This window comes from Bos mutus, chromosome 2, assembly GCF_027580195.1.
Source record: "Bos mutus isolate GX-2022 chromosome 2, NWIPB_WYAK_1.1, whole genome shotgun sequence".
Classification (NCBI taxonomy): Eukaryota; Metazoa; Chordata; class Mammalia; order Artiodactyla; family Bovidae; genus Bos; species Bos mutus.
The window spans coordinates 83,282,521-83,294,527 of NC_091618.1; the positions used below are offsets into that span (position 1 = coordinate 83,282,521).

At 38.2% G+C, this 12,007-nt stretch overlaps 1 protein-coding gene across 13 annotated transcripts in view; it reads right to left on the reverse strand.

Moving 5' to 3' along the window:
• GTDC1 (glycosyltransferase like domain containing 1) overlaps nucleotides 1-12,007 on the reverse strand; it is a 429,626-nt gene that overhangs the window by 241,334 nt on the left and 176,285 nt on the right. The window contains exon 2 of one of the 13 annotated variants that reach the window (XM_070389928.1): nucleotides 1,845-1,914. The exons of the other annotated variants lie outside the window; for them this stretch is intronic. Within the exon in view, the coding sequence (XP_070246029.1) occupies nucleotides 1,845-1,861 (17 nt within the window). The 5' untranslated portion in view covers nucleotides 1,862-1,914. The remainder of the gene's footprint in view (nucleotides 1-1,844; nucleotides 1,915-12,007) is intronic. 13 annotated transcript variants of the gene reach the window in all.

Here is a 12,007-nt window from a genome sequence, read left to right on the forward strand (position 1 = left end):
TGACATAAACCCTTTTGATTTATGCAACAGACTTATCTAGTGAGGGAGGGCTTTTTCTCCTGGCATGTTTTTCACTGCCCCCCTTTTAAATATTCTGCAGTATTTCTGGGGTTGGTTTTATATTTTCTTCTCAATTACTGGACTGCTAATGGTACCAGATGTACAGTCTGTAATATCCCTTATATAAAACCTAAATTTAAAAAATGAAGAAAGGCTGGTTCCTTGACTCTGGCGGAGGGGCGGGGTGGGGCGCGGTGGGGACAAAGGAAACTGAATGTCTACATATCCATGTTTATGAATGAAATAGTGTCTATTTACTCATTAATTCCACAAACATTTATTATAAATGCCTACTATGTACCAGGGTCAAGCCAAGAAGAAGAGAAGAGGTGAACAAGACAGCCCACAGAATGAATGCTGGCTATTAATAGTGACATGAATAAAATATTCTGGAGGACAAACAGACAACTATCTGGGACAACCTGGAAATATTTCACTAACAAGGGGGCTAACACATGTGGACACAGAAGAGCGACAAATTACAGTCCCTGAGCAGCTGGGGACATTTAGATGGCACAATTTTGATGAAATGCCACCTTTATAACATAATATAGAATCATTTAACCATTACAGCTTTAATTCCCATTCTAAAAAATGAGACTGAAGAAGGTTAAGAGTTTTTCCTAGAAATCACACTGGTAGAAAGTGGCAAAGCAGAGACTCCTGGTCTTTTAAGCCCAAAGTACTATTCATTACACTACGGATATGAATTTGTTGTGCACCACTTACATTGCAGATGCTTTTTATTGTACTTAATAAATACTAAATAGCATCCTTGTTATTACCATGATTACAACTACTATAAATTCTCCCTTGCTGACAAGCCAAATGACTAACTTCAGGTGTTTATATGATCTGCAGCACTAGCCTTTCACATAAGAATAATAATTACGTAACAAGAGCATATATCATAAATGGGAATTCAAGTGTCTTCTTCATGGACTAAAAGAGAAACAGAAGACCCAATAGTAGAGACGTTTCTAAACTCACATTGCTGTATTAATGTTATGATTTATTGCTTTAAAGTAAATAATCTTATCAAGAAGATGCATTTTTAATTGTCTATTTGTACTCAACTAAAGGTAGCTTAGCTGGTTAAAGAGTCTGCCTGCAATGCAAGAGACCATGGTTCGATTCCTGGGTTGGGAAGATCCCCTGGAGGAGGGTATGGCAATCCACTCCAGTATTCTTGCCTGGAGAATCCCCATGGACAGTAGCCCGCCAGGCTCCTCCGTCCATGGGGTTGCAAAGAGTCGGACACGACTGAGCAACTAAGCACAAAGCAAATAGAAAATTTATATCCTGAAAATGTCCTCTATTTTGTCCAAAAATATTCCCACCACCATCAAGTATAAAGTTTTCTAAAACTGGGACTGGGGACTTCCCTGGTGATCCAGTGGTTAAGACTCTGCACTCAATGCAAGGGGAATGAGTTTGATTCCCAGTCAGGGAACTAAGATCCTGCATGTACAGGAACTAAGATCCTGCATGTACACAGTGGGGCCAAAAAATAAAAAAGAGACTGAAAATTATGAAATACAAAGATATTTGCTTATCTACAAATCTGATCTTTAGCTGCTGCTGCTGCTAAGTCGCTTCAGTCATGTCTGACTCTGTGTGACCCCAGAGATGACAGCCCACCAGGCTCCCCCGTCCCTGGGATTCTCCAGGCAAGAACACTGGAGTGGGTTGCCATTTCCTTCTCCAATGCATGAAAGTGAAAAGCGAAAGTGAAGTCGCTCAGTCGTGTCCGACTCCTAGTGACCCCATACACTGCAGCTCACCAGGCTCCTCTGTCCATGGGATTTTCCAGGTAAGAGTACTGGAGTGGGGTGCCATTGCCTTCTCCATGATCTTTAGCAGAGAAAAAAATTAAATTTAATTTCAATCAATATTTTCCTTAAAAAAAAAAATAGGTGGTGATTGGTAGATCAAGTTATTGAGTAATACTTCCCCCTCCCGCTTTTCCTGCTTCCACCCTCAACATACACACTATTGTAAACAATGACTCAATCATTGAGACCTAAGTAAACACAATGCATTCACACACAAGGAAGAGAAATTCATTAACTACAGCTTCCATCTATTAATTACATGGAGAAGTAACTTCCATTAATTAATGAAGAAATTTGGTAGACATCAACTTACCAAGTGATCAAACTTAATATGAACAATAGTGGATCAAAGGGATATCATGCATTTCCCAATACACGATAGAAAGACAGAGATCACCAATTCCTGCCCCAAATGTTTAATCTGAATTTGGTCATGAGTAAATAGCCAGCCAGTCACAAAATAAATGGGGCTGGATCTTCAAGAATGTCAAGGTCATAAAAGGAAAAAGAAAATCTAGAGTAAAGGGGAATAAAGAGATCCCCAAACAAAATGCAGTGTGTGATCCTTGATGGGATACTGAATGGGGAAAAAAACAACTATAAAAGATATAAGGACAACAGGGAAACTCTGAGTATTGGGTTGAATATAAAATTGTAAAGTTTTATCAATCTTAAATTGAAGTGTAGTAATTTTACTGCTGTTATATAGGAGAATATCCTCGTTCTTAGTAGACATGTTGAATTATTTACATGTAAAGCATAATAATGTCTGCAACTAATTCTTAAATGGTTTGGTCAAAAGGTCACTAATAAAAATATTCAAATATTCATAGAAATGTTTATAATTGATTAAATAAATGGTATACTGTAACTCATTGATCTACCTTTACCAATTTTTAAGTTACACATTTATAAAACTACAAACTTGGGAGGATACGCATTAGATGGCAGAAAGTAAAAGGGAAAAATATGTTACATTCCATAAATAATAAATCCCTCATATATGTATTTCTAGTCATAATCCAATTGTTCATTTGCTCCATGGGAATTATCCTTAAGGTGGAACATCTGTAGCAAATGTTTAACTAAAGCAAGGCCTTTACTCTCCTCCAACCACACACCACCTCTCTTTACCCTGCCTACCAGCTGATCCGTAATCAAGGAATCCAAATGTAAAATGGAACCTTCCAAATAGAAGTTCTCAAGCGAAAGGCTGCAATACATTCAGAAGTAAAATGGCAATGGTTTTCATAATACTACCCATTTGGGACTGCCCACACCAACACTTCCTTCAGTTTGTTCAGTCATTAATAAGAAATTCATTTTATTTTCATAACGAATTTTGAAATAGCCCTCACTACTTCTAAATTGTGGAAATTATCTCCAACATAATTAAAACATTTCTCTTTGCTTTTTCCTTGTAAAATGGTAGTTAAATTGGACAATAAGCAACTCCTCAAATATTCAGCTCAGTGATACCTATAAAGAAGTGAGGAAGATGCTCACACACAAAAAATAAAATGCAGGTAAGATTCATAGGCAATTTTTACTTTGCCCTCTTTTATCAATTAAAAAAAAAAAATAGGTACAATAACACAATGAATGACATCACTCAATCAGCAGTTAAACCCTAGGTTCCCAGTGTTCTTCTTGCCTCAGGTATTATTTAAGCAATAAATCCTAACAAGGTGAGCTTTATCATCCCACACTGTGTCTCTGGCAGGAAAGGGCACAAGGTGATAGCAAAAAGCACTAGGAACAAGATAATTCCTGACAGCTGCTGCTTGAGCACCAGTTAAATTGAACAGTTTATCTCAGCATGAAGATGTTATAAGGTTTTATGTTTAATATTTTTAAATTAACATAAAACCCAGAGAAAGCAGTTGGGCAATCTTTCACAAACATGACATACTACAATCACTGTATAAGCTGGATTAGTACTTATTACCATGCTACTACAGAATTAAGCTGTTTTTAGACCACCAAAGAGCTTTAAATTGCAACTTTTGTCTCTGTAAGAGAAACCTATATTTAAAATGTCTGCTAAATTCAAATTAACGGCTACATCATTAGCTCACCATCTCACCAAAAGTATAAGTAAGCTGCTATTAAAATCGTCTAACCAAAACGGTTCTGTGTTGTAAGAACGTTCTAGTATTTGGAATTGTATCCATATACATGCTTCAAGTATTTTCAATACACGTTATACCTACAATCTGAGTCACATTTGCTTAAGCAATTATTCAACATAATTAAATTCAAGATTTTATTTTTCTTCGATTCAGTTTGAATATACTTGTTGTTTGCCTTTCATCCTATTTTCTTGATTAATCAAAAGAGATGTTAAAATATACCTAAGCAGTGTAGCTGTGTGACTACTGTTATCAAGATGCATACTTTTATACCTTAAAAGTATGAAGTATAAAGGGGCAGTGATATGAGAAACAGGACAGGCATTCAGTATTCTAACCACTGTCATATACAATCAAGGAGAAAATCCTTCATGTACTAGTTACTCTTGCCCAATAAAATCTTTTCAATAGCCCCCCACTTTCCAAAACCATTTATCACATAAAGGGATACAGAACACAATTTAACACAGATACTAGTTTGCATTGTTATTTATACTTAAACAATTTCTTACAGGTCTTCCTCAAGACTTTTACAGAAAAATAAATGCCTTCTACCAGCTGTGTCACTTTGCTCAAAACGCATACTTTGAATACTCCTTTGAATTCTCAAACTCCTTTGAATGCTCAAACTTTGAATACTCAAATTTTGAATATTCAAAATAAACTCCTTTTCCAGATTCACACTGCCGAACCTCACTACCTAAGTCTTCCTTCATTCTTTTGTTGCCTATCTTGAGTTTCTGTTCCTTGATATCTGCTTCCAGGATTCTAGATCCCATACCTTCTGTGATAAAATATTTTTTGCATGATGAAAAATTTCCCTACCTGTACTGTTCAGTATGGCAGCAGCTAGCTAACATGACTATAAAGCACTTGCAATGTAGCTAGTCCAACTGAGAAACTAAATTTTAAATTTAAGTTTAAATTAAATTAGGCATAAAGTAATTGGGAAGCACAACTCAGATGGACCAACTTTCTTTAACCCAACACTCCACCCATCCTACCTGAATGCAATGCCTCACTGAATTGATTTCTATGTACAGACTCTTCATTGACTTATGATAATTTAATTTCTAAGTTCCTGCTGACTTACTGAATTTTACCTAGCAGGGTCTCCAATTCTAGAAGCCCAGAATGATAATTTTTTACCTTCTGATAATTAGAAAATACATGTTCATTACAGAAAATGTTTTAAATTCAAAAAACATAAATGAAGGAATGCACAACCACCCTGGAAGAGATGGATACTATTTGCATTCTGGTGCTTATTTAGTCAGTCTACATTAAGCATCTATTATTTGCAAGAACTAAACTAAATGAGAGAGAAATATCAATAACCTCAGATATGCAGATGACACCACCTTTATGTCAGAAAGTGAAGAGGAACTAAAAAGCCTCTTGATGAAAGTGAAAGAGGAGAGTGAAAAAGTTGGCTTAAAGCTCAACATTCAAAAAACGAAGATCATGGCATCCGGTCCCATCACTTCATGGGAAATGGATGGGGAAACAATGGAAACAGTGGCTGACTTTATTTTTCTGGGCTCCAAAATCACTGCAGATGGTGATTGCAGCCAGGAAATTAAAAGACGCTTACTCCTTGGAAGGAAAGTTATGACCAACCTAGATAGCATATTCAAAAGCAGAGACATTATTTTGCCAACAAAGATCCGTCTAGTCAAGGCTATGGTTTTTCCAGTGGTCATGTATGGATTTGAGAGTTGGACTGTGAAGAAACCTGAGCACTGAAGAATTGATGCTTTTGAACTCTTGAGAGTCCCTTGGACTGTAAGGAGATCCAACCAGTCCATTCTAAAGATCAGTCCTGGGTGTTCTTTGGAAGGAATGATGCTAAAGCTGAAACTCCAGTACTTTGGCCACCTCATGTGAAGAGTTGACTCATTGGAAAAGAGTCTGATGCTGGGAGGGATTCAGGGCAGGAGGAGAAGGGGACGACAGAGGATGAGATGGCTGGATGGCATCACCAACTCGATGGACATGAGTTTGAGTGAACTCCGGGAGTTGGTGACGGACAGGGAGGCCTGGCGTGCTGCGATTCATGGGGTCGCAAAGAGTTGGACACGACTGAGCGACTGAACTGAACTCAACTGAAACTAAATGATGGACCCAAAAGGGAGAACAAAGTAGCTAAGGCAAGAAGAAAACTGGCAGGTTGAGAAACTGAATAAGGACCAAGGAAACTGGAGCCATCTGTTCAACAAGTCACCAGAGAAATGTTGAGGATGTCAATGGGCCTCTGTGAGACATGAAACATACTTTGAATTTTATCTAAGAGCAATGGGAAGAGAATAAAAGGTTTTAATTAGGGAAATGATAAAACAATAAATGAATGTTTGATGGATTTACCTTTACTCTTTCATTTTGTAATAAGTATAAATTATTACAATTTTATTTTTTGCTTTTAGTATTTTACATGCTTTGCTATGTTAACAATTTCCAAAACACGTATTTTAACAGATTTCAAGATACGATGTGTCATAATGTCATCAATCAGAACATGAGTTTTAGATATTTAGATATATGTTTAGATTTATTTAAATATATAGTCTAAATTTTTTCTTATATAATCTATGTTTCTATTACATCTGTTATGTATTTCGTGAGCTGTTTATCATTTTTTAATATCCGAAAACATTACTCTGACTGCAGTATGGAAAACAGACTGCAAACAGAATCATTTTGGAACAAGGGACAACAGTAAGGAAAAGACATGATGGTGGCTTGAACTAAGATGATAGCACTGATGATGCTGGGGAGCTGTCTGATGGGGTTTGCTGATGAACTGGACGTGAGAAGTGAAAGAGAAGAGCATTATCCTTTCCTCCACTGTGTCACTTTCAAAGCATGTTGACAGTGTTTCAATGTAACTGGGAGCTCAGTGATACATACACGCATATATGAAAATTATTCCCAAACATTTCAAAAGTCTTTGGCTTAAATATATTTTAAAAATTTATTAAAAAAAAAAAAAAAACCTGTGTAGAAAGATAACTGAGTTCTAATCACTAATCCCTGATATAAAACATCATTTTAACTATGTTTAGTTGTCAGCTACTTGATCTTAATTAGAACATGTCCACTGCACACTGAAAAAGAACACATATAACCAAATGTTCCCATGTGCTGAAACAATTAAAATTATAAGATGAAAGCCATATTTAAAGGGAAAAGAAACAGGGAATTCCCTGAAGGTCCAATTGTTAGGACTCAGCACTTTCACTTCTAGGGCCTGAGTTTGATTCCTGCTTGGAGAAAGATCCTGCAAGCTGCAAAGCATGGCCAAAAATAATAATAAATAAAAATAATAAAATAAATTAAGGAGAAAGAAATGTAGTCACTTAATTTGCTAGGTTCTTGTAGGAGATAATTTACAAGCTAATAGTTTCCCAAAAGCTGTCCCATGATGTAGCATCAATTAAGAGGTTAGTTTTGGTTTCTTCCACTAAGTATTATTTTTTTCCTGTGCTCATCATGAAGGCTAGGCGAACACAATACAAAGAATATGTGTTCAAAAGGCAGGGTATTGAGGTCTGTAAGCAGGACCTTCCATTAAGTAGTATCTCCAATTGGTTTGTTAATATCTATCCACCCTACCATCATCAGCACTCTGAACTGCCTTAAAGATGCTTCAGGAGACAAATTACATAATACCTGTTTAGTGCTTTCTTAGCTAGCAGTGCCAGTTAAATCCAGGTATCTCTTAAATAACTGCAGCAAACTCTCAAGTATTTTAATTCTTCAAGACACTCAGTAATTATGTTTGTAACAAGAAAGGAATTAACAGGAAGGGAAGATGGGTCTATTACTGAAGAAAATAAAAAATAAACAGAAATTTTTATTTGGGGACTAGAATCTGTTAGGCGTATTTTTGTAAGGTACAAAATAACGAGAGCCAATCAGAACATTTATAGATGTATCTGTTTTAGACCATCTATCAGTAAGTCAACAAATCAAAATATCATCAAAAGATAAGAAGTATATCATCCTGGTTCCAAAAGAGGTGACAATATAATTGGCAAAACAAGCCACAAGTACAGGAAATATTAAAAAACAATAAATTTTAAAAAACGTAAGTAACAGGATAGGCAGCTCTGTCCTGTCCAAGAAATGTCACAAAGCACTGCAAGGCTGATTATGAATGAAGGGATAGGGACTAAGCTCCATCATTTCAGAGGAAGAAGAGAAAACTACGGGCAGCAGAAAACCATGCAGTCTCAAGTTTATTGAGCATACCAGGGAAGGCCTGAGTTTGGAGGTTTTGGGTTTGCAAGGATCAGAGTTAGTTAAATAAACCAGAGAGGAAGGACAATTAGCTAAAGTTAAGGATTTGAAAAAAATAAAAGTAAATAAACAGGTAAAACTGAAAAGGTTTTAGAACCTAGAGGTAACCAAATATAGCATTAGAAGTTCATGAAGTTCATATTTCACCTGCCAACCATATAGGGATACCTTGTACCATTTATAATCATACTAGGAAAGCTTGATTTCTTCTTACTGTCCTTTTGAGTTAAGAATGCTCACTGGCAAAGAAAAGTGGCAGTAAAACAAGAGAATAAGGAATCAGATGAAGTACCACCATCACTACCACTCTCAAAATAAGGGAAGTTGCTCTCAGTTCAGTTCACTCAGTCGTGTCTGACTCTTTGTGACCCCATGAATTGCAGCACGCCAGGCCTCCCTGTCCATCACCAACTCCCGGAGTTCACTCAGACTCATGTCCATCGAGTCAGTGATGCCATCCAGCCATCTCATCCTCTGTCGTCCCCTTCTCCTCCTGCCCTGAATCCCTCCCAGCATCAGACTCTTTTCCAATGAGTCAACTCTTCACATGAGGTGGCCAAAGTACTGGAGCTTCAGCTTCAGCTTCATTCCTTCCAAAGAACACCCAGGACTGATCTTTAGAATGGACTGGTTGGATCTCCTTGCAGTCCAAGGGACTCTCAAGAGTCTTCTCTAAAACCACAGTCCAAAAGCATCAATTCTTCGGTGCTCATCTTTCTTCACAGTCCAACTCTCACATCCATACATGACCACTGGAAAAGCCGTAGCCTTCCACTAGACGGACCTTTGTTGGCAAAGTAATGTCTCTGCTTTTGAATATGCTATCTAGGTTGGTCATAACTTTCCTTCCAAGGAGTAAGCGTCTTTTAATTTCATGGCTGCAGTCACCATCTGCAGTGATTCTGGAGCCCAAAAAAATAAAGTCTGACATTGTTTCCACTGTTTCCCCATCTATTTCCCATGAAGTGATGGGACCAGATGCCATGATCTTCGTTTTCTGAATGTTAAGCTTTAAGCCAACTTTTTCACTCTCCTCTTTCACTTTCATCAAGAGGTTTTTTAGTTCCTCTTCATTTTCTGCCTTAAGGCTGGTGTCATCTACATATCTGAAGTTATTGATATTTCTCCTGGCAATCTTGATCCCAGCTTGTGATTCTTCCAGCCCAGTGTTTCCCGTGATGTATTCTGCATATAAGTTAAATAAGCAGGATGATAATATACAGACTTGACATACTCCTTTTCCTATTTGGAACCAGTCTGTTGTTCCATGTCCAGCTCTAACTGTTGCTTCCTGACCTGCATACAGGTTTCTTAAGAGGCAGGTCAGGTGGTCCGATATCTCTTCTCTTCCAGAATTTTCCACAGTTTATTGTGATCCACACAGTCAAAGACTTTGGCATAATCAATAAAGCAGAAATAGATGTTTTTCTGGAACTCTCTAGCTTTTTCAATGATCCAGCAGATGTTGGCAATTTGATCTCTGGTTCCTCTGCCTTTTCTAAAACCAGCTTGAACATCTGGAAGTTTACGGTTCACATATTGCTGAAGCCTGGCTTGGAGAATTTTGAGCCTTACTTTACTAGCGTTGTGAGATGAGTGCAATTTTGCAGTAGTTTGAGCATTCTTTGGCATTGCCTTTCTTTGGGATTGGAATGAAAACTGACCTTTTCCAGTCCTGTGGCCACTGCTGAGTTTTCCAAATTTGCTGGCATATTGAGTGCAGCACTTTGACAGCATCATCTTTCAGGATTTGGAATAGCTCAACTGGAATTCCATCACCTCCACTAGCTTTGTTCGTAGTGATGCTAAGGCCCACTTGACTTCACATTCCAGGATGTCTGGCTCTAGGTGAGTGATCACACCATCATGATTATCTGGGTCTTGAAGATCTTTTTTGTACAGTTCTTCTGTGTATTCTTGCCACCTCTTCTTAATATCTTCTGCTTCTGTTCGGTCCATACCATTTCTGTCCTTTATCGAGCCCATCTTTGCATGAAATGTTCCCTGGTATCTCTAATTTTCTTGAAGAGATCTCTAGTCTTTCCCATTCTGTCGTTTTCCTCTATTTCTTTGCATTGATCGCTAAGGAAGGCTTTCTTATCTCTTCTTGCTATTCTTTGGAACTCTGCATTCAGATGCTTGTATCTTTCCTTTTCTCCTTTGCTTTTCACTTCTCTTCTTTTCACAGCTATTTGTAAGGCCTCCCCAGACAGCCATTTTGCTTTTTTGCATTTCTTTTCCATGGGGATGGTCTTGATCTCTGTCTCCTGTACAATGTCAAGAACCTCCGTCCATAGTTCATCAGGCACTCTATCTATCAGATCTAGTCCCTTAAATCTATTTCTCCCTTCCACTGCATAATCATAAGGGATTTGATTTAGGTCATACCTGAATGGTCTAGTGGTTTTCCCTACTTTCTTAATTTCAGTCTGAATTTGGCAATAAGGAGTTCATGATCTGAGCCACAGTCAGCTCCCAGTCCTGTTTTTGCTGACTGTATAGAGCTTCTCCATCTTTGGCTGCAAAGAATATAATCAATCTGATTTCGGTGTTGACCATCTGGTGATGTCCATATGTAGAGTCTTCTCTTGTGTTGTTGGAAGAGGGTGTTTGCTGTGACCAGTGCATTTTCTTGGCAAAACTCTTATTAGTCTTTGCCCTGCTTCATTCCATATTCCAAGGCAAATTTGCCTGTTACTCCAGGTGTTTCTTGACTTCCTACTTTTGCATTCCAGTCCCCTATAATGAAAAGGACATCTTTTTTGGATGTTAGTTCTAAAAGGTCTTGTAGGTCTTCATAGAACCATTCAACTTCAGCTTCTTCAGCGTTACTGGTTGGGGCATAGACTTGGATTACTGTGATAGTGAATGGTTTGCCTTGGAAACGAACAGAGATCATTCTGTCGTTTTTGAGATTGCATCCAAGTACTGCATTTCGGACTCTTTTGTTGACCATGATGGCTACTCCATTTCTTCTAAGGGATTCATGCCCGCAGTAGTAGATATAATGGTCATCTGAGTTAAATTCACCCATTCCAGTCCATTTTAGATCGCTGATTCCTAGAATGTTGATGTTCACTCTTGCCATCTCCTGTCTGACCACTTCCAATCTCCCTTGATTCATGGACCTGACATTCCAGGTTCCTATGCAATATTGCTCTTTACAGCATCAGACCTTGCTTCTATCACTAGTCTCATCCACAACTGGGTATTGTTTTTGCTTTGGCTCCATCCCTTCATTCTTTCTGGAGTTATTTCTCCACTGATCTCCAGTAGCATATTAGGCATCTAGTGACCTGGGGAGTTCCTCTTTCAGTATCCTATAACTTTTGTCTTTTCATACTCTTCATGGCGTTCTCAAGGCAAGAATACTGAAGTGGTTTGCCATTCCCTTCTCCAGTGGACCACATTCCGTCAGCCCTCTCCACCACGACCTGCCTGTCTTGGGTGGCCCCACGGCATGGCTTAGTTTCATTGAGTTAGACAAGGCTGTGGTCCTAGTGTGATTAGATTGACTAGTTTTCTGTGATTATGGTTTCAGTATGTCTGCCCTCTGATGCCCTCTTGCAACACCTACCGTCTTACTTGGGTTTCTCTTACCTTGGACGTGGGGTATCTCTTCACAGCTGTGCCAGCAAAGCACAGCCGCTGCTCCTTACCTAACCAAATACAGATAAAACC